Genomic DNA, 23,772 nt, shown 5'->3' on the forward strand with positions numbered 1-23,772 from the left:
GTATCTGAACAGATCGGTCCATGGGAGAAGCTACCTTACCACCCTATTGCTTGACATATTGGCAATTTCTGGGTCATCATAGGTTTTTCTGACATGTTGGCTAGAGTCATTGATCTTTATGCTGTTTTCACCCTTTTTACCTCAGCCTCAGCATATGTGTCTTCCCATCATCACCTCTCCCTCCCTTCTGCTCATGTTCCCAAAATCAAATACTTTCCTGTTCCAAGACTGCAGACAAGCTCAAAGTGAAAAGAGTTCTGAGGGTTTTTTGCTCCTCCCCACAGAACAGAAGTAAATTATGGACTCAGTCACAGGATATTGCAGAGGCCATAAATATAAACAGCTTTGAAAAGATAGCTCTATCCATGACTGGTAAACATGATGGGCACAACATGTGAACAGACCCTCAACTGATTACAGAAAGTTAGGAAGATAAATTAGATAAAGAAAAGATATTCCTAAAGACATCCAGTTTCTTGTATCATTCCCTAAGCATCCACCACTGGACACTATTGAAAACTGTATACAAGGTTAGAAGGAAGCTTTGTCAGACTCCATACGTCTGTTATTCTCCTCTTCCTCCTCCCTTGTTCTCKCTCACTTTTGATCACCAAGTTCTTCCACCAGCAAACATTATCATTGTGGTTTACTGACAACACTGGAAGTTCAGGTATTTGACAGACAGAGATACAGCACAGCCCACAAGGAGGAATCTCTGCCACTTGGGTTTGAAATGTCAGCTTGTAAGTCTTTGGTCAGAGACATACCCTAGTGTGAAAACTTATTGGGGTCTTCTTATGGCTGTAGCAGTACCACATGAACTAAACTAATGACTTAGTAATTGTATTTAGCAGTGAGGGGAAATTAGAACCTACTTTCTAGACATTTTGTTTAATTTGGAGAGAAAAAAAAAGATTCATAAAATCAACATTCAGATTTGGTTTCCTGCTCCCACCAGAAACTTGACTGTTGCTAAATCAGTAGGGAGAGATACTATGTGAAATCATCTGGTGCGGCTCTTCAAGCAGTTCCTAGATTGCACACCATGGGCAGTATCTTCTCCAAGTCTGAATTTAGTGCCACTTTGTTCTTCTCCATGCAGTTCTCAACCACATGCAGTTGAGCTCTATAGTGTATGAGCTTTTATAGCTCTATATATAAACTTACTTTCTTGGCAGGTATTATCACACCTATTTTGTATCTAAATAGTCCAGGATGACTTGTTCAAAATAGCTTAAGGAGAGCTGAAAAGAGTAGCCCAGTATGTGTGTTCCCTCTCTTGAAGGCCCATTAAGATTTCCTGTAAAACCTTAGGAATTCACCGTGCTTCACCACCTTGTCAGCACTGGACAGCAGGCTCCCCTTCATGAACAGGGGAGAATTCATTCCCAGATGAAGATCCCAAGTGAGACACATGCAGTATATGAACCCTCCTGAGCCCTATTTTCTGTCTGTGAGGGCCTCGTGTCAGTTCTCTGCATAGACAGTGACTCATCCCCAGGACACAGTGTCCCCTGTGGAGATACTTATTCGAAGTTTACCTACTCAAAAACCTAGCTTACAAAGCAGGGCATACCAGCTGGTAACCAGACTTTTGCCCTCAGATTTCACTTTTGTTTCCACATCCATGCCTCTCTTCAAGATGATGAAACAATAAATATTTGTTTTAATATTAAACCACAGCTATGATTTAAAAATATCTCAGGGTCATAGTTCTAACTAGGAAAGCAATGACTCAGACCTAAAATACTTCTTCTCCTAGAACTCTGAATATTCAAAGGTGAAATAAAGGGCGGGTTAGATTTGTTATAGCTTTTTTTTTTTTTTTTTGGTCAAGCAGTCAGTGTTGCTCTTCGTTATTTTTTTTTCCTTTTTAAAGCTTTAAATTCTCCCCACACAGCCAGCCCTGCTGTATTCACTGCCCAGAGGACGGTGCGCAGATCTTTTTATTGGTGGGTAATGGATTTGGTTTGATTGCTTGACAAAAGAACAATAGAAGGATAAACAATTCCAGTTGAGCCCGTGAAACTCCCCATCTGTTGAGTATGTGCGAGTTCAGAGGGAGCCGGGCAGAGACAGATGAACGAGGCAGCCAAGCCTGATGTTAATGACATTAGTCATACAAGCAGAACATGTGGCACAATAAATCAAAGACTAATTGAACTTCTGCTTGATTATATTGCTGTCCCACTGCCCATTTTAAACACTGCGCTGTTTCCTGGAACAATGTCCCCCCTATAGATTTGCTGCCCTCGGACAGCAGGAGGCTGCCCTGAGAGGTAACAAATGATACCGGGTTCTCTTCATTCATTTTCTTCTGAAACAGTGACACCTTCCAAAGAACCAAAGTGCTTCCAGACTCAGGATGTGTATTTGATCAATATTTATTTTCTCAAAGAAAAACCTTCTATTAATATCACAGTAACCAGCCCATGTTTCCCAGCACTTTCCATCTGTAACTGTTAGTGGTTTTCTATAGGAGAAGATAGAGATAATTTTTGTGTTTTAATTACACATGCACACTAGTGCTGAAGGCTATTCAATGGACTGATATAATTTAATTTCTTGAATAACTTGAAAGTACTTCTGCTGCATCAGTTGCTGGAGTGTAGAAAATTTGCAAACTGAACTGCTGTCTATGGTAGCAATAAGCCATCAGAACTTAAGGGGGCTAATTTTCACAGGTATAGGAAAAAACAGTTTTTGAAAGGAGCTGTTTCCTTTCAAAAGGAACTTGAAACTTTGGAAAGGAGACACTTTTCTTGAAATGCATAAATACAGACTTGGCACAAAAATATCCAGCATATTATGTAGGAATCCATCTATGAGACTCCTACCGCCTCCTTGGAACCATTGAAGTGCAGGGGGCATATAGATCTTGGCTTATCTATCTGACATACCATTCTTTAGACATCTGTACTGAAACTGTACAGTGAAGTGCCCAGAATTTAGATGCTAATTTATGAACTGAAAAGGCGAAGAACCAAATGCTTTTCTTAATACACCTATGATCAGCTCTTCATTATATGGGAGGAGCAACTTTTCATTATAAATGTGTTGAAGTACACAAAGCATTAAACCAACTCATGTAAAAAATCCTAGCAGTCCTTCTGTAAGCTTGTATTTGCCCACACATCAGCTGCACAGAACAGACTTTAATTGTTAGTCATTTACTGTAGAGGATTCTCTAAACTGGTAAAAAGGAGATGTAAAATAAAATGCTGCTCTCTGACTAGAGGCTTAAGTAACAGCTAAATTAAATCTTTGCATTAACAGTATTCATACAAAGGCAGATGGGAGCAGAAAATGTTGCAATGAAGAATATGGAATGAGATGAGATCACAGCATCGTCTGTCCTTTGTAGATCTGGACAATGATCACAGAGCCAGATTGGATTAGTGAAACCTATTTACCAGAAGTTCAGAGCAGTTGCATGAGGCTGAAAGGCAGTCGGTGGAGAGAGGTGGAAAATGCATCAGATTTACAGCTGCAGCGATGAAAATTTAGAAGTTTTCACCACTGTGATTTCATCCAAATGTGAGTACATGGGGACTAGAATAACAGCTACGGTGTTGTCTTCTACAGGGATGGAATGTTTTATCATTAGAGAAATCTCTGAAGTGATACGCTGCTGTGTTTGCTCTGCTGTGCTCTGCTTGCAGTTCGGAGCTCTCTGCTTGTTTCTGGAGCTAATCCGTGCAGGTGCTTAGACACTGGGGCTGTGTAAAATCTTTGCACAGGCAAAATTGGGAATCAGCGTTCATATACCTATGAGGTAATTGCTAAAGTGACAGCTTGCAACTGTACGGCTATTCTATGCAATAGAAAAGAAAATGAAGTTCTGTGAGCAGTTAGCAGCTCAGATGAACTGGGTGAACTGCCTGAATGTTGAATTTAAGTACGCTGGCTCAATAAGTGGAACATTTCCAAAGCCATGCCCTCGAAATGAATGCATGATTAACATTAATTGCTTGTAATGAAGAGTAAGAACCGGACAAAGCCCAGTCAGCATGCATTTGATTGAACAAATTAGTTTAAACTCAATAGCTGCATATTTCAGCAACAAGAAGAAAGCAGGTAAAATCATGGAAAACAAATTGTGGGGCTAGATCAGATCTTTGCTTGGAAGCTGCAAGCATGAGCACTCAGCTGCTTAATTTCAGGCTGYAAGTGGAAATGACAGAGTGGACCGTCACTGTAATTGTTCTGTTGCCTGAAATCTGGATTGTACCTACAAACATCCTTTCAGAGGCAAATCCAGAAACATCATCTGCAAGAATTCATTCTTCCCCTCCTGCTCCCACCCCCTGCAGAGGATCATGTTTGCAGGGTTTTCCCTGCAGTTCCCCTGTTTTCATTGCTGCTTTTGTCTTCCTGTGCAAGTGGGTCGCTTATGTCTAGCTCCATGGTTCACTCTTCTTTCAGTGCCTATTCAAGTAACTGCATGTTTGCTGGTGCTGTGACTTCCCTTTCATGCCATTCCTTTCTTCAGCCCGTGTAAGCCATTTGCCACTTAAACTGGCAGATGACGGGCAGTGATTTGGTCTGTGCATTGTATATACTCTGAAAGTATGCATACCAACTACTGCTAGGTACATTTATGTGTTGTTCATTGTGGTACCAGCATAACAGTAGTCCCTTCTATAAGGAATATATATAAACTGCACTCCTCATGCTGTACAGTAAGAAATGCTAGAGAGACTTAAAGATGACTCCTTGTATCATTAAACTTTTCTGCACTTGCGTTTAATTAGTGTTTTGCTTGTGAGCAATTATTCTAGAAGTAATGGTGATTGCAGYAGCTTCAAAAGCAAGTTACAACATATTCATAGGAAAAAAAAAAGAAAAAATAAAACAACCTTCATTATGTCTGTCTGGTTTTCATCCTGCACTCACTATGATTTAAAATATAAGGCTTCCCATGCAGGAGAAGGCTGTAGAGATCCTTGAGGATATCATCCCGTTCAAAACAGAGCATAATCAAGCTGACAGCTTAGCACACTCTCCAACTGCATGTGCACAGATAACTTGTTTGTGATGAGTTAAGTGTGTAGCACGCAGTGCTTCAATGGGTTGTTAGCAGGGAACTTGAACASGATACATCACCTCCCATGTTGCTGTTCTGTTCAACTACAGGCAAAGCATTGGGCAAAACTTTCTATCTATTGGGGTGCAAATGCTCAGTACGTAAATTCTCGCTATGGTGTTCTGAAACGGTGGCCTGATTTTCAGGGACAGTTGCAGGTAGTCAACATCTCTGAAAATCAGGCCATTTATTTAAGTATCTTAAATTGCAGTCAAGGATCCACAAAAGGATTTGAATGGTGAACTGCCTTAGTCTAAAGCTGAGAGACTCAAAACAGCAAGCTAGTTGCTGGCAGCACCACAGTTCCAGTTTGCCTATTCCTCCCCCCACCCCCCAAAAAAAAAAAAAAAAAAAAAAAAAAGTCAAAATGGCTGAATTTTCACTACTGAATGTGCACAGTCATCCGCCCCATCACACTGACAGCAGCCTTTGATGTTTCATATCACGTTCTCTGTGGCTTTCCCACCTGCCTGCTCCATCTGCAGGACCAGCTGGGCCAACATCAAGGCCACAGTACTGCCAGACATGACAAGCAAACATAACAACTCCCTGCCACTGAAAGGGAGGTCTCCTAGGAGTACACTGGAGGGAAGAGTGGGGACCTCCTTAAACTTCACCCTGTCCTGTTTTTCTCATTTATATACTAAGTTCAGGCGTAAATATTCTTCTCTGCAAAGTCCTGTCCTGGAAAGAAAGCTCTGAGTAAGAGTAATAAGAATATTAATTGTAGACAACTAGGCAMATTCCGTGCTAGTGCAAGGAAGAAATCAAAATTACAAGGCACTACTGACATTATACTGCTTAGCTAGGGACAGCTTTAAGATGAACACAACCTTCCTAGAACACCATYTCATGAGGCAAAGTGGCTTTCGTCCCACTGCCAGCTCTATTTGTGCCACAGCCCTAGAAAGCCAGGCTAGTTGTTACTTCTGACATCAAAGGAGACGATGGGGTATGGTGCAGCAGCTCCCAGGAAGGTGAGGACACCACARCTCATCTCCAGGACCCCTCAGGCAGCAGGAGCAGCAAGCCTGCCCTTTAACACTTGGACTTCTGCCATCTCAAGGCAGAAATTTAGTTTCACTACAATAACAAGAAGCTTTGAGTCAGCTCCATCTGCCTCCGTATCTTCAGAAGCCTTTAGAAACAGTAACACACAGCAGTAATGAGTGCTGGGACTCCTGCGTTTGAATCTGACCCAGAAACCTAAAGGGAAGCTTATCCAGAAACCAAGAACCACCTGTGATTCCATAATAAACCTCAATTCTTCAAGGCCTTTGGAGGCTTCGAAGCTGAGCCTGGACAGTAACCCTCCATTCAYATGTGTTTCCCTCAAGGTCAGCACTGCCAATTGTTTCTAAATCTGCATCTGAATTTTGTAATTGGCCACTAAATCCTGCAGTCATGACTTCAATATCCTGAATACAGGAGAGGGTCCTCGCTTTAAAGTGTAATGGGTAAGATACAATCAGAGTTTTTCAGTCCAGCTTCAAGTCAAACTGAAACAAAAACTATTTAAACAATCTTCTCTTTGTCCAAAAAAAGCCTATTCACCTCAGCGTGAGTGGAGTGTCTTATCTGAGCACAAGCTTTGCTTATGATTCTGGTATCTTGAGCATCTAGCGGCCAGTGATTCTGTTTCACTTATGATTGCGTTATCCTAATGGGTTTAAAAATAAAATTGAAATCAAACTCCAAGCAAAATGTCTCATCAAGTTAAGGAACTGAATGAGTCATTCTGGGGATTAAATATATATATATATATTAGACTTACTGCAAACGTTTTGCTTTGGACACAATGTGGTAATCCTGAAATGACTTTACAGGGCTGTTTGAGCTTACTGAAAAAGTCTGTATCTAGACGAAAGGCCGGGCTTCTTTAAAGCTAATGCCTATGCCAGTCATGTTTGAAGCTGCATGGAGAGAGAGGTTAATTTATTTCTGAAACGAAAGAGCTGCTGTCCTAAACGCTGGCAGGTAAGAGACCTGCTCAAAAACTCATGGACAAAAAAGAAGGTCCTTCCTGGGGGCCTATGGCAGAAATGCAAAAACTTTGGGACGACTGTTGCCCTGTATCACTAAATGTCTGTATTGTAGAGCTGGAAAATGGGGTCTAAGATGACATTAAGAGAAAGGACTTTCTTCTCGGCTGAGTGCTTCAGCTGAAATCCTCCTTAAACCTTTCCTTCCCCCCAGCCCCCAGAACATCCTCATGGAGGCCTTTCACAGGCATATTTAACCTAATGCCATTGCCGTAGCACAGCCACGGCATGATAAAGTAATGAAAAGTGGCTTAAAATACTGAAATGAGGCTTTTCTTTTTCATAATGGCACAGATATCATTTATTTTATTGAATGTTAGCTCCCTGCGTGGGGCGGGTAAGAGCAGAGCTGATGCACTCGCAGGCTGGCCAAGCGTCRAACATCAGGAACCTCCCTGCAAAATTCCCGCTGCGAACCAGCAAAGTCCCAAACCAGCGTTTCCAGTGGGCACTGCCACCGAAGCCRTGGCGCGGGCCCGCCTGCCCGGCTGCCCCCTGATCACGTGTCTGTTGTTCTTTCCGCAGCGTGCAGTCCTGCCCGGAGAAGAGCCAAAGCTCCGCAGCACATCCTAGCAAAGAGCGTAAGAAAAGTGTCCCTTTCTCTCCTGCTCTCTCTCTTTCTAATACTAGTTGGGTAAATTCATTCTTAAAAAATGCCGTGGATAAATAGGAAGCAGATCTTTGCAGGCTGGGGCAATAACTGTCTGATGCAGAGAGTCGGGTGGGAAATGAGGCAGTTTCTGGAAAGTTACAGATATTTAGCAGAAGGGCTTTGAAACTCATCAGAAAATGCCAGCTTTCCCTGCAGAGCTACTCAAAYGAACAGCTTATCAGCATGGGTCACCTAAGCGATTCGCAGACATAATTCATATTGATAAAGCACAAATAAAGGTGCCAGAAGGGCAGGTGGGGGGGAAAGGCAAAGCATACCTCTCCGCATAGAGGTATCATGTTAGTCAAGGAGCCAGTGTCACGTTCCCTGGAGAATCCGGGAGAAAAGTATAAATTATTAATTGTAAGCTCACCTCCAGAAGGTGGCTCTGAGGCAAGATGCTGCTTGTCCCTGGATCGCGGTGACGGTTGCCCGTGCTGTCTGCGGGACTCGACATGCTACAGCCCTGGAGGCAGCAGCCAGAGCTCTACCCAGTGCCCCCAAGAAAGCCCCAGTGCCCCCCAGGTTCAGCAGTCCAAGCTCSCGAAGAGAGGCCGCCCTACTCTACCCACTCTTCACAAACATAGAGAAAAACTAAGAGCTGAGCCTTCACTGACTTGTTTGGTACTTTTAATCCTGAAGAAGAGCTGTTCTCTGAAGACCAGCTGGTCCCCTCATTTGCCCTCCCGCAGTCAGGCCTGTGTTTCATACACAAATCTGCTCTGTTTGCTCCTGGTCTGCAACCCCACAGCGTTCCCCAACCACCTAAACGTGCTGCACGGGTATACATGAGGGCGGAGGGAGGGTAGCAGCTCACCCTTGCAAAAGTGTGAGCTGCTTTTCCTGGCGTTTGCTCRGAGGAGCCCAGCTGAACAGGATCGTCAACTTGCAGCCGAATGTGGTCCTTCCCTCTTCATGCCACCGTGCCCTSCCCATGGTCCAGCACAGCACTTTCTCCTGCCTCAGGAAGGAAAATAGTTACAAGTTTCCCATAACACMGTGCTACACAACCTCATCTTTTTTCTTCTTCCCCATGTTCTTAGCTGTATGAGTAACTCTCACTTGTTGCAGATCTTTTCAGTAAAGCTGTAAATATTTTCGCATCAGATTCTCTCTTCTGAACGTTATTAAATAAATAATAATAATAGAAGCAACAATAACAGAACTCTGAGAAAATGATTTTCTAATTTTAGACACTCCAACCCGTTAGTCTGGGTTTGAGTTTTCTTGCCTTGAAGGCCGATTTTCCCTCCTTAACTGATTCACAACACCTTTCATGACCCTTTTTTCACAATGCTCTCTTGTGGGAGTGACAACCTCTCTTTCTGTAGTGCATGCTAAAGCACTTTTTGTAAGCTTTAAGGCTCTTCTGTCAAAGTAGTCTTACTACAGACTTGTCCCTTCTCTAGCACTCCCTTTTCCCACTTGCTGTATCCCTCTTCCCAGGGGAAGTGTTGTAGCAGCATTACACTTATGTAGGCCTAAGAAAATAAGAGAAGAAGCTCCCTGTCTTGTCACTGTATTTTTGTAGGAYTTTTCTTCTGATAGGGCTTTCCTAACCTCAGTTAAAGCTTATCCATGAGGCAGACAGCATCACATTAGCGTGGGAGTACCAGGCGTAAGGAATAGTCTGCTGCTCCGGCTAAGAAAATAAGGAATTCTTGCAAACCAAAGCGATCTGCCCAGTCAGCTCTTAGCACTSTGCATTTGCCTCTCGCAGTGTGATGCAGCTGCTTATAGCTGATGTGAAATCACTCAAATAAATTGTGTGTGYTGGAACACACAGGCCTCTGAGGAAGTTGAGATTGACAGTTTCTAGACCCACACAAAAGTAGCAAAATGATTATTTATTTTTCACTTTTACTTCTGCACCTGCTGTTGGTGCTGTAGAAATACCTCAGCTAACATGAGCTCTTCTGCCCTGGTGATTGCAGTGGATGCACATCTTTAATCCGAGACTAAGGCAAAAATAGCAAGCAACATGGACATCTGCCAGATTTTTTTCATGGCAGAAACTCTCAAGCCATGTAGCATTAAGTGATTTAACACTGAAATGACYGATTTTTTGTGAGGTAATTTCCATCACAATCAAGGATCCATCCCAGAAGCACAATCGTGACAGTGGAAGGGTGAAATAAAGAGGGAAACACTTTCTTTTTTTTAAATTAAATATTTCCTCGATATGTTTATTTGCAGTCCCTATTGCTCCGTTAAGAGTTATTTGTAGTGATAGCACATCTTTTCCTTCTCATCCCATGTTCTCCCAYCCCCCAAATCCTTTGATTAAAGCTCTAAAAAGAGTCTTGACACCAACATCTGGCTCCTTAGCAAAAAAATGGCAAATATCAGYGTGTGTGTTAGTGCTGCCCCATTAGGAGTCAGAGAAACATTAGATCATCAAGAAAACCTTAGCTCTAAAKATGTCATTTCCTCCACTAACAACACAATTGTTCAGTCTCCAAGCTTCAAAGTTTTATCCAAAGCTAGTTGGTTTGGGTGACCTTTTTTGATTATTTGACAGTGGGATTTTGGTTGCACGTGCACTGACTGCAGTGTTGGGACAGCCTCTATGCTGCTCTACAGCATTCCCGCGTCCTCTGTGGTCCCCATTTAACATTGCTCTCCAGCTAATTTCAGTAAGGTGTGCCGGGYCTCAGTGCTCTCACATGCACAGTTAAATCCACAAAAAAGATACTTTGCTGAGCTCTGAATTCAGACTCTGCACCCTGCAAACAGAGTGAGCCAGCCAAGGGACTTACAGGCTTTAAAAACAGTAATTATCTAGAGAGCTGCTTAGTAATTCCGCTCTGTTTGGATGACTCTGCCATTCAGACAGATTTGAATTTTCTGTTACATTTAGAAAAGAAAAGTAACTTCAAGCTGATCCTTGTGCCTTACCCTAGGTGCCCTAAAGAAATGTCAGCTCTGGTTTAGATCAACACTGCGCTACACCAGGTTTAGTTTCCTGACCTAGAAAAGTCTTTACATATTACAGTAACAAGTGAGGCAGCCAAAGTCACAGTGAAATCCTTCACTAGGAGATAATAAACTCAGAAAATGTACTACTGCCAAATGCAGCAAACATGTTAACTGAGGGTGTGTTGTGTCTAACTCTAATGGAAAATAGCAACGTAACCTATATAAAGAGATCCTTTTGCTTGAAGGCTTTTTGRAGCTACTGATACTAAACTTAAACAAGAAATCTTAAAAGCATAGCTGATGTGGCTAAGTAATTCCTGCTATTGATGGAGTTAAAAAGCTTGCTTCCTTCCTCCYCTCCCCCCCTTTTTTTTTAATTTGAATGAAATTTGTCCTTTGCAATGTGTAGGCAGATTAAGTTTCAAGTCARTAGTGGTTTACACTGATAAAATAAGCCACTTTCAAGATTAGAGATTACTATAGCCAGCACCATACTTACTTAAACTGTTCTTTCCAAGACGAAGGAATAGGAGGGAGCTCAGGTTCCTTACACTCAAGTAGGAGAGGGCTGCAGACAGTTTCCATCATGCGCCAAAGAGGACCGAGTATGAACAAGAGCACTGGGCACATTGCCGAAGCTTGTGAGAGAAGCTGGGCTTTGCAGCGTGCCTTGAGAGCTGGAAGAGCTCAATCTGAGCAAGGCAAACTCCAAGGCAGAGGGGCCRCCGCAGAGGACCCCTGTCAGCCGTAGCCTCATCTCATTCGCTGCGAAGGAGGGTGGCTCTGCCGACATCATGGCGTGATGTAGGGTAGTCCCTCTGGCAACCATCTCCCACGGTTTGGGTGGTCACGGCAAGGCACGGGGCTGCACCGCCAGGGCATGGGAGCTGCAGCACGCGAGGATGCTGCTGAGGGATGGGGAGCTCCTGGAACCAGTCCAGTGGTGGTGGAGAGAGGGCCAGCACAAACAGTTTAAGCAGCAACAGGAGGCCGCCCGCCACCGACATCCTCTGGCATCAGGCTTATTTCTGAATTATCTGAGTGGTGCTGAGGCTTGGCTCTCTTCTTGCAGCGCCAAATTCTTGGTCAGTGGAGCTAGGCCCCAGGCACTGGCATTCCTTAGCACGTGCTTATCTTCAAGGACAGTGGTAATCCCCTTGACTTTAACTTAACACTAGACATGTTCTTAAGTAGCTTATGGACCAGGGACTGTGTTAGGCTGTGTGCCAAAATCCACCAAACTAAAAGAAAGCCCCTCTTACRTCTTGGATTGGATTGTGGTTGCCTCACCAACTGTTACCACTAGTATTTTTGCCTGCTGTTGGGTCTCAGAAGTCAGTTTCTGCTCCTTGTCCTGCTGGTCAKCAGGAACTATGTAGACTTCTCCAAACTTCTGAGGTTACATGGAATCAAAAAAGTAAAAAKTGATCTGATTTGAGTTTTTCTTTTTTTTTTCTTGTTTTGGGAAATATTTGTTTGCGTGTGYTTACAAATCTGCATAAAATTTTATATACACAGACAGAACATTGCAGATTAATGGTAAACTGAATTCAAATGTCTTTCTTTAAAGAAAATGAATAATTTTGTGTGAAGGCACATGCTCRAATGCGGTCTTGCTTTTATCTTGAATGCATGTTAGAAGCAGAAGACATATCAGYAGATGAAGTAAGGCTTTTGCTATGCCAATACCAGGCTAGTTGCGTGATGGTTTCTGATCTCAGCCGTGAGATAAAATATCTGCATTTACATATAAACAGGTACATGACAACTATCCATCATCAGTAAGATGCAAGTAACTRCTTTTCACTTGTTCTTCCAACATATGACACAAAATGCAGCCAATGTTCRTTTTTACTAATAAGCAGTGTTTTGAGTTTACATATTGCAATAACCAGCTTATTTATAGCTAAGCTTATCTATATCATTYGTCAAATATTTCTTTCACAAGTTAGCAAAGGGAGCACAAGTATGTTAAATGACAGGTGTTATGTTAGCAACCAGTATAGGTTGCTATACCAAGAAGGCTATTACTAGCCAAGCTATATTAACATTAAAGTTTGGTTGTATTCATTTGAAAAGTATCTTCTTACTTCCAGTCACTGTGCTTCCCATCAATGAAAAGTCATTGGAAAAAAACAAAATAATAAAAAAGGAAAGTTGCCTTATCTGGGGCATCTTATCAGGTGCTGGCCAGCATTGAGTCCTACTGAGAGCATGCTGATGGCCAGTGTTTTGAGTCCATGGGAGTTGACTTTGCTTAGCTAAGATACAGTTTGTGGCAGGAATCTAGACCTTTGTCAGCCACCTACATCCCRCTCACCATCCCTGTGTGGTGGCTACTTTATGACTGGAAAATATGCATGGAGTTCCTAGGCAAGGAACCTACTGCCAGCCAAGATTGCCCTTCTGTTCCACGGTTCTGTCTTTATAATGCTCTTCTTTATGTTGCTTGAATTGATTTTTGCTGGCAAAAGGCCACATTTAATAAACAGTCTTCTAAATTTTAGGCATCCAGAAATACACACATTACGCTAGATGCCTACAGAACATTTATTGCTAGGTATTGCAGAGAATAAATGACAGTGTAAAACTAACAGGAAACAGTCTCAAAGTCTCATGTCTTGAATTCCTTACTGGTTTGGATCTTCGGCCTGTTTAATTTGTATTCTGTTTCTTAGTATGACAGTAGCAGATCTTCAGGGAAGAATTTAAGAAACAAAAGTATGAAATGCACTTTCCCTGCTGTCAGGACTTTAATCTTTGTGATCCAAGTGCTTCTGGATCATCCTGGATAATAGTCACCAATGGACCTATCCACTTTGAGCCTAGCCAAGTTTTTTTTAAAAAAAATTTACACTAGTTCTGGCCTGCACGGTTACCTATGGCACTGAGAGACATGGTTTAATTGTGATCAAGGCTGAAAAGTATTTTGTTTTGTTTCCATTTGTTTTCAGGAACACAATCTGGCCACATGACACTTATGGCCAAATGCTCAAACATACAGCTCCCAGTGAGGTTGTRAAGGCTAATTTTTGTGAAAAATGATATCTAGGAGTATAATTCTCCACCATCTTGCATTCTCTGTAATCATTTGCCAGCTGTAAAATGTAAACAAGTCCAAGAGACAAGAGAGTCCTGAAGAAATAGCATTTTTCATTCACATTGCACAAGTGTAACTGACTGCCCAAGAAATGCTGCAAAAAGAAATTAAATTTAAGCTGTCTCAGAATGGGTATCCAAAAATCAATAGATTTATAAAGGACCACATTTCAGCTTCTAGAAGAAAACACAGAAAGGTACAACTAAGTAGYTGGGTCCCACAGAAAATATATTTGATTCTTCCGGTACTTTTATACTTCTCATGCACAGAATCAGCAGCAAGACAAAAGCAAATCCTGCAGATCTCACAACCTCCACCCAAATGACAGTATCCCCTCCAAATGACAGTAAAGCAGTAGCAAGATCTAGTGCTATGCTGTTGCCAGCAGGGTGACTGGACGGATGGCATCGTGCCTACATACAGCCCGCTCCAAGGCCAGGTGTGACAGGATGGTTTTGCCTCTTTCCTGTAGGTGATAGCAATAGCTGACTGCTGGCCCCACAGGCCAGACAAGCCGCAGCCCCACCACGGCGACGTCCTCCAGGTGCTGTACGGAGACGACGAGGTGCGGGACCTGGGCTGCCTGCAGAGCGGGCAGCAGGCACCCTGCCCTGCCAAGTGCACGGCCAAGCACAGTAAGTCCTCAGCTACGGCTTTCTTGCTCAGCCTTCTCCGTCTCAGTTGCTTCAGGACATTTTTAGGCATTGCAGTCCTCCAGTTTGCACTGAAACAGGCATTTTGTTATGTATCTAAAGGATTCTTCTTGCTTAAAATGTCTGGTGATAATAATGAGATAATGACCGTGGCATTGCAGAGCTCTGCTCACGGTAAAGAGAGCTAAAAAAGCAGCACTCGCTTCATGCACTCATAAACTTTCTCCTTCCAAAAGCTGACAATATTGTACAGATGGAGATGATAAATTGCTTATTACTGAGTTTGCCTGACTCATCTCATTACATAAGTTCTCTGTTCAGTTGCTTAGGATTTTGCCAGAACATAACTATTTGGGACAAACTTTTAGATTCTGGATGTTAGCTTCAGATCTGGTTGTGTTTTTTTTAAGCAAAACTAGATCAGTATAATTTTGAGACTCCATCAAGGAGAAATAAAATTTGCCAATCCATAAACAAGCAAATAAATAAACATAACTAGGCTGGTCACTTAGTCCCTTCAAATTTGATGCCTTACATTTGAAGGGAAGAAGCTGGAGCAGGGCCATGAAATTTGGCAAGGAGTGGATTTTCTTTTTTTCTCAAAACTACATCTTTCGCTATGCCTGTGAAAAACCGCCCAGATACAACCAAGTCCCGAGCCTTTGAAAAAAATTCCATTTGGCACGTGCTTGGCAGGGACGGGGGAAGTTTAGCTGTTAAGRGTTGCTAAACGTGTCAAACAGTTCCTGTCACGAGCGAGCAGGCTCCTCACGCCACCAGTCTGCAGCCACCACACTGCTCACGAGCCATCGGATTCGGATGCACGCTAGSCAGCAGCAGAGCCTGGGAAACTAGGAAGGAGCTTACTGAGCTTGGGACCATAAGGAAAGAGCTAAAACTGGGACGAGAGCCAAGAACCGGCCGAACAAAGAAAGAGCCGAATGGCCGAGGGGCCGGAGGGAGGAGCGGAGAAGGGGTGGCTGTGGCTGGCTGCMGGGCGGTGGGCAGCAGAGGCTCCAGGGAAGAGATGAGGGACTCCTGGTTCCCCAGGGTGACTTCCTTTTCCCCAGAACATTATGAAGCTGTTCTCTTAAACGTTAGTGCAGGCGACGACCGCAGCGATCGTCGATACAGAAGAGCTCATGAAAAAATTAATAGTCCTGTCCTCAGAGGAAGGCTTACGAGTGGAGAAACTAAGTACAGGGCCATGTATTGAAAAAAAAAAAAAAAAAAAAAGGATGAATAACTACCCTCTGTGTGAATACCATCCATATGGTGTATTGAATGAAGCAGCAAGTCTGTGGAAAAATAGTTTGTGGTCACAATTAGAGACTGAATCATAATGTCTAGATCCCTGGGGCTGAAATAACCTCRCTTCAGTTCTAGTGTTTCATAACTTTTGAGTGCCTGACTTTACAGATTTAATATTTTACGGGGAGAAGAGCAGAAGTGTTTATAAATATTTGCATTTAAATAAAGATAGATCCCTTTAGTATATCGCACCGCAGCTTCAGGTTTCAGTAGTCACTGCACCAATGAATACCTAGACAAAGARCGAGGTGCAATGAAAGAGCCCAGAAAGGTTTCTCCAGCTGTTTCCCAACCAGAAGGGAAGCCAGTGTGATCTGGTACAAATGAGGTACACATATATATTTCTCYCAGAGTATGCACAATCCATTCTCATTCACCTCTGCACTGATGTGAGCACTACATAACTTTCATCCTTAAAAGACATCCTTCARCTTCCTCACTGGGAACAGATCCGTCTGTAGTGTTTTCTACGCTTCCTTCATAGACGAGCCCTGCTGAAAATGAAGGAGATTTCAGATTTAATAGGACCACAATTTGAAATCTGGATAATAGCATTAACATTTAAACTTYGAAAGGAAGTGAAAAATACAGGGCCCAGAGCAAAGATGAGAGCTTCAACAAGCTTATTGCTGGCATTAGAAACCCAACAGAAATATCAGTGCTCAGTATCAGGCACAAGGACAGTCAATCCCAGCATGCAGGAAGGAGAGTAAGTGCAGCAGAAGGCCAGCAAGGATGAGCAAGGAATCCCTGGCTGAGCTCAAACACAAGAGCGGTGCTTTGCTTCACAGGGCAGACAGATGAACTAAAAAAAAATGTATTTACTTACTTACTCTTCAGTTTTAACCAGGAAACAAATATTCCGTTTTCTCACCTTGGAGACATAGGGCAAGTCAGAATAAATGGTACGGAGTAACTCCCATCCCATGCTTGGACATCGGCTACCACTGCCCTGACGAGCACCTACAAACCCGAAGCTGTGAGGACTTACTTTCGCTTAAATATTTTGCTAAAACTTTGCCAGAACATTTTCTGTATCTAATAAGAAAAGGAACATGCTGAAGGGAAGAATCATACAAAATAAGAGCAACACAGAATAAATAAAAATGCAGACATTAGCTCGAGCTCTAATGCTCAGAGCCACCTGCTAAATACTGTTAGTCACTAAGATACAAGATGAGAGGGAGTAATTGAATTAAACTTTGACGTAAGGGATACAGTTAGGTATCTAATGGAATCACTGAGCTGGGGTGGGAAGAGAAAGGTATTTATCAGATAAGATATTTATTATGGTCAAATATCTCCCCCAAACTGAGCAGACAATTCTGACTGCTAACTCACATTGGGGACAGTACTATAAACAGCACCTCTGCTTTTTCTGATGTTTCCCACCGTTATTTACACTGCATAGGCAGCAGTCATTCTGAATCATATTCTTTCTTAAACCTCCGTGAATGCTGGTATTTCTGCAGATCCTTGCTATTCACTTACTTGAATACCATTTTAAAAACAGCAGAAAACTGAAAATGGACAGGAAGAGGAAAAAAAATTGAAAAGAGATCCTCATTCCCACAGCCGAATGGGAGAATTTGGCTGCATGAGAAAAAAAATCTGGAAACCCTCATTCAGTTATTTCCTTGGCACAACGGGCAGGAATGTCAGCAAGCATTTAACCATGAATGTGATAAGTTAACAGAGTGCTCACTTGTGGTTGAAAGCTAACCTGTAGGTTTGAGGAGAAAGCAGAGAAAGGCGGAKGGAAAGGTTCAAATCCCTCCCTTTGACAGCACGGACGTAGCACACGCTGCTCCCCAGTTACGAATGACTCCTCCAGTCAACGCAGAGAAGGGAATGGCCCCTCTCCTCCCAGACAGGACAGCCCTGGCACTGGGACTCCAAGGCACATGAAAACCATGTTACCCAACCTCTGCCTTGGAGCAGCAGATGTGCCTGCTCTTTTTACACACATGCTTAAGTGTTAGCAGTGGGTAAAGGCTCTCACATTTGGCCTGCTTAGGACAGTTCACCTCATCATTTCCAAAGTCTAGGTCTGATTTCAAGCAGTCAAGTTGATTTTTCCAGAAATACTTAAGCAATTCCATATATCGCTTCCTTTGACATCACAGTAGATGGTCACGAGGAAGAAAATGTTTGCATTTTTGGCTATAATAAAAGGTAGTGGGACTATAATCTGAACTTTAGCTCTTTTCATATCTTGGCTTAAATGCATGAAAGGATACTTTTAATACAAGCTATGCCAGTAGGATAGCTACCGATAATGCCACATTTCTTATGCTTTGCAGTGGGAATTTCTGAACAAGAGTCATCTAAGTCCTGCGATCACCAGTCAGATAGAAAATCTTCCGTAAGTAAACACAGTAAGACCAACTACCACTGTTTGGTGCATTTTAAATCCTAGTGCCTGCTGATATGTTCCACATTAACARTATGTCTGGCTGTAGCAGTACTTGGAGAATTTCTCAGTGTTGTTTAAAGCTTTGAGACATGATGTGTGGCAAAGAATCCTTAGCTGAGAGCCACTGACTGGCATAGGACTGCTGCCCCTCAGGGACCAGGGGCAGTGCAGCACTGTAAGATGGAAACAGCTACCCTCCCTTTCGGGCTCTTCAGCCACTTGAATGGAAAGTGGTCTGTGCCAGACTTGGCAGGCCTTAACCTCGTGTTTCTCAGAGAATTTCACAAATTAGGAAAAATATCTTTCTAAACCAGAACAAACAAAATAATCCACTTTTTCCAGCATGTCATCCCAAAAAAAATAATCACCTCTGATGAATCAAAAATGTCAATAAAGAGTCAATATGGAAATCATCATTCAAAAATTAAAATTTCATTTTGTAATGGAGAAAAAAAATGTTTTGGCTAACGAAGACTCAGCTTTATTTAAATGTTTTCTTTTCCTCCTGTTTTTCTTATAAAAAAAACAATTTTTAAAGTCATTACATTTTATAAAAACTTGATTTTCAAACCAAAAATAGCCCTTTGAAAAGTTTCTGACTAAAACCAGACTCTGCTGCAGAAGGTCTACGGCTTCAGATGCTCTTTTAGACAGCTACAATGTACTACCTAGCTGGGCTATGCTCAAGAAAAATGACTGTGCAATATTGGAGGATGGTTAAAATCAGCAGTGCTAAGTGTAAYTAAACAAATCTCACCTACCTATAATTAAACTGGTTAATCTTCAAAGCATATTTGCAAAAAGCAGTTTCGAGCATCTTTCTTTAACYCTTACCTCTTGGTATACTTACAGAGCACCTAAAAGTATCCAGTCTTATATTAATCCCATGGGACATAAGAGAGCTGATTCAAGAACAGTTGAGTTGCCATGTATTAGTGAAATTAATATGAACAAATTTTTCAGGATCCTCAGTAAAATGAGCAATAGTGGTTGCTGAAATGACAGGGTTGCGTCACAATTTTTACCCTTTTTTCTAGTTTTGGGTAACCCACACCTTAGCTACCATCTAAATTCTTGCAAGGATGCCCTTGCAAGCTTCAGTGGCCTGCTCATGAGACAAAGCGACTCCCTTCCAATGGGAAATGCATGATCAAGAGGACAAGAGCGAAGTCAGAACGTGAGAATTAGGCACTTTTGTGGGAACATGGCAGAACTGAGGTCTGAACCTGGGCCTCTTGCACCACRGCACAGCACCCCACAGACCTGGAAAACATTTTAAAATGGTAAAGAAACTGAGATGGTTGGGGAAGCCACTTCCTATCCAGCTGTAGGAGCGACCTCTGCAGAACAGCCAGAGGCAGCTACACACTCAGTTTGTAAAAAAGCCTCATTCCCCTGGGAAGCCAGGCTGAAAAACAAGGTTGGCAAACATCCCACCTTCATTCAGAGGAGTAATTCTTATTGATATGAGCACTTTCATAGAATCAGTAAGGTTGGACGGGACCTCTGGAGATCATCTAGTCCAACCTCCCTACTCAGCACGGTCACCTCGAGCATGTTAGACAGGGATGCAACCAGGCAGGCTTTGAAGATCTCCAGAGGAGACTCCACAATCTCTCTGGGCAACCTGTGCCAGTGCTCCATCACTTTCACAGGGAAGAAATTCCCCCTCATCTTCAGGCAGAACTTCCTGTGCTTCAATTTCTGACCATTGCCTCTTGTCCTGTCACACGGGACAACTGAAAAGAGTTTGTCCCCATYCCCTTGACACCCTCCCTTCAGATACTTGTACACATTGATAAGATCCCCCCTCAGTYTTCTCTTCCCCAGGCTGAAGAGGCCCAGCTCTCGCAGCCGTTCCTCATAGGGCAGGTGCTTTAGCCCTSTGATCATCCTCGTAGCCCTATGCTGGACTCTGTCCAGTAGCTCCATGTCTCTCTTGTCCTGGGGAGCCCAGAACTAGACACAGTACTCGAGATGAAGCCTCAGCAGGGCCTCACTTTATTGAACTTAGTGAGGCTTCAGAGTAGCAAAGAGCATTTGCATGGTTAAGAGATCAGCACTCTCTTAGCCTGCTTTCTCCCATTAAGAGATTTGCAGTATTCATTCATTTTCCAAAAACAACCCCTTTCCTCAGATTAACCTTGGGTCCAGTTCATCAGTGCTATTTCTTAATGGCATGCTTCTTCCTCCAGCAGTTTCCAGCATCATCAGTTACCCACATCGCAGTGAAACAGGCGGCTGCCACGGAATTGCCTACAGATGACAGCACCTTTACGGAAGAGTAAGTCCCTTCCTATTCCTCCAGCCAACCCTGACGAAACTGTGCTTGGGGCGCTGTCTGTCAGGGCAAGGAACAGGTGACCTCAGYTGTAGGTCACCGTCTCACCAGAAACAAAAAGAAATCCTCATCTGAGTATTTCCTCTGAATCAGAGTTATAAAACTTTAGTGATTTATGGTAAAGAAACRTTGCTTGTTTCACAGAAGGGAGGGAGGAATTGGCTAAAAAGTATATTGATTATACATTGACTATGGCTGTTCATACAGATGCCCGAGTGTCCATGATGATTTTGTTATACCACAAGGAAAAAAATGTCTATATCCAAATTTAAATATTTTCCTCAAAAGTAGTCTGTAATATTTGCTMTAAGGCAGTTTAGAAAATGTAATTAAATATTTTTATAACAAAAAGAACTGCTTTGTCTTTAAAGCGTAGTTAAGGATGATTTTGACCATAGTATGAATTCATCTCCATAAATATACAATTAACTCAAAAATAGATCCGGGTGATATCCGAGATAACTCCATTGCTACTTTTTGCAAATACACCTTTGCGAATGGGTTGCACTTAGCTTTTCCGTGGCCGGTCATCATAAACATGTTATAGTTATAAGCTTGTTACCGCAGTGTCCTTGCACTTCATACCCACAGACATAAACCTTCAGCTGGTGCAAATCAGCACAGCTGCCCTCAGGCAGATGGAGCTCACCACGCACACCATCCGGGCTGCAGGGATTTCACAGTTTTGAAGGGCTTCATAGGAATGGCTGAGCTCTTTTCTTGTGCCACGCGGCTTTCGGTCTGGTGGCAAACGTCACACGGGACGCGGTTAGGAGCAGGCTCCGGTCCCAGCCCAGATGCTCATTTGAGCATTCACTCTGACGGCAAGGGAACGAGGGGCGCGAGGCAGGGCTGGGGCTGGGGYGACCCGCCTGCATCTGCCCTCCTGGCTTCCAGGCTGGGTGCCCAGCACAGACCCTGCTCGCTCCCGACTTGTTGGTCCTAGGAAGAGGCCAGGTACAAATACARCTTTGCAAATGGACTGCACTTAGTTTTTCAGTAGCTGGTTATCATAAATATAGAAGAAGGAGCACAGAGGTAAATGCTTTATGTCCTTCTGTGCTTTTTTGCTAGCCACAGACAGCGCTTGAGGAAGACCACAGAATATGACCTGACCCTACCACCAGGAGCAGAAGCTTCTTTACCTCTGACAGGAGGCAACCTGTGTGGGACGCCCAGCCTCCTGAGGAAGATGTTGATGAAGCACAAGAAGAAGTCGGAGTATCTRGGGGCAACAAACAGTGCCTTTGAGGCAGACTGATAAGTCTCAGCATCACTTGGAAAGACACAAATTCCTTTAGCCAGAACAAGACACTTTAGGATTGATGTGGAACCAGCACTGCAGCTCATCCAGGGAAATGGTATCATTTTTATTACTGGATGCCATTATCTCAGAAAGATAGGMGAAAGAATGACTAAGGTCAAAAAACAGCGAGTATATGACTCACTAGCCTTTCTTCGTTGTGACGTACTAGAATCCCAAATACTCCAATAGATTTATGTCTTGACTCAGTGATGCCGAAACTTTTGCTGACACATTCTCACCATTTTACACGTCCTGTCTCAGTCAGCTCAGATTCACAATACGAGAAACCTACCAAGAAGTTTGTGCACTTCTGAGAGATAACAGATCAATTATAGAGTGCCATTAAATCTCAGGGGTTTATTCATTCCGTACCACTGCTTGTCTTTTCCCCTACTCATGTCCTTTCCTCTGAAGTGTGAGATAAAAACTGCATCTTATGATATGCTTGGTTGACTGACATATGCTAAACATCTCTTTTTCTTCAGTTTTGATGTTTCAAGACAGGAGTGAACAGATGCAAAATTTTTAAAAGAATGGATGAGTCAGAACTTAGCAAAATTTGGTAAATGTGTATCTGCAAACTTGCTATGTGACACATGATTAGTGWTTTAAAGTGTCCTGCCAGGCCAAACTGTATGAGCAATTGAGTAACTCAGGAGACACTTTCTTCCATAGAACTTGCTTATATGTTAACTAATTGTCAGCAACTTACTGTCTACCTTTGTGGCAGAGTATTTCACCAAGCACACAAGGTGCTAGGAGGAAGAGAAGATACATAAATGGTGTGTAAGATGGTTGTATATAGAAGACCTGAGCTTATCAGCTGATGAGTTCAATGGAATTTGTGGAAAAAAAATAGATATTCTTTTTTCCAACTTAGAAATTGCTGATCATAGTCCCTTGGTTTTACCTGTCAAAAGTTACACTAAATATTTCAGCAGTGTTAGAGGCAATATTTTATTATAATACTTGCCTTGTAAGTTCTCTCCTAGTTATTATAAAAGAATTCAGTTTGTCTAAATACAGAACCTTACATATAAAATTGGGTAAAATGTAGCTCTGTAGCTCATAGCAGTAATGATCTTTTCTAATCAAACTGCCAGGGCTCCAAAACCTTAATGAAAAAATAAAGGTCATACACAGAGATAGAAATGGAAGAAAGAAGCTCCACTATGAAACTTGCTTTCCTGCAGCCAAAATAGTAAAGTATACTGAGATCCTGTCACATACAGTGCCCTGGTACCAACGTGAGGACGATGCACAGCATCAAATGGTCCGAACTGCACTACTGCAACAGGCAGCTTCTGAATTCAGGGTAATTTCTGCCAACTCCATCTACTGTCTGTGTTAAGTCTGTGTCTGTGTTGTCTTCTTCAACCTGGACTTAGAAAAGAAAACTATTCCAAGTTTCTTTTATAGAGCTATGTAATATAGCTTCCTCAATGTAGCTATAGATTTGGCCAGTTACCCACAGATAACATCCCCAGCACCAAGACATGATCAGATAATTCCTTCATGAGGACCAGTCAGCACTAAAAAGCAAGATGCTTGTGGGCTCATTTACGTTTGTTAAAGCAAAATATCCTTGGTTGGTGAGGTTGTGTGTGTGTTTAGATCCCAAAATGGTTATCAAGAAACAGGATTCTAAACCAGTGTAGCTGCTTAGTTTCCCCATCTACCAACAGCAGCAAAGGAAGGAGCTCTCACTGTCTCTTATATGAATTAAAGATGTTTCACGCAGCGCAGTGGCCAGGGAGGACAGAGCTCTCAAGTTCCAGTCAGTGGTGGCAGGGACCACTGGCCAAACGCACCAGCATGCAGCCTGCGCAGGAGGGAAGGCTGCTGCTGCTGAAGCAACCAGGTCTGTTAGCCGGAGAAGGGAGCAGAGGGAGCAGCACATGCTGCTCAGCTGCCTGAAGAACTGGGGCACACGGGCTGTGACAGTA

General features: G+C 42.8%; 1 protein-coding gene across 2 annotated transcripts; it reads left to right on the plus strand.

Moving 5' to 3' along the window:
• The first annotated feature begins 3,470 nt into the window (after positions 1–3,470).
• Positions 3,471–21,781, plus strand: VXN (vexin). Of its 2 annotated transcripts, none has more exons than XM_085306787.1 (6): positions 3,471–3,537; positions 7,654–7,709; positions 14,272–14,434; positions 18,067–18,128; positions 20,375–20,463; positions 21,595–21,781. In XM_085306787.1, exons 1-6 carry the CDS (start codon positions 3,471–3,473, stop codon positions 21,779–21,781), a joined length of 624 nt encoding a protein of 207 aa, XP_085162913.1. The 2 variants fall into 2 exon arrangements, with proteins under 2 accessions (XP_085162913.1, XP_085162914.1); XM_085306788.1 differs by having other exon boundaries at positions 20,378–20,463.
• The last annotated feature ends 1,991 nt before the right edge of the window (positions 21,782–23,772 follow it).

The sequence above is a fragment of the Rhea americana genome, unplaced genomic scaffold, assembly GCF_003343005.1.
Source record: "Rhea americana isolate MKP2758 unplaced genomic scaffold, rheAme1 scaffold_247, whole genome shotgun sequence".
In the NCBI taxonomy this organism is placed as follows: domain Eukaryota; kingdom Metazoa; phylum Chordata; class Aves; order Rheiformes; family Rheidae; genus Rhea; species Rhea americana.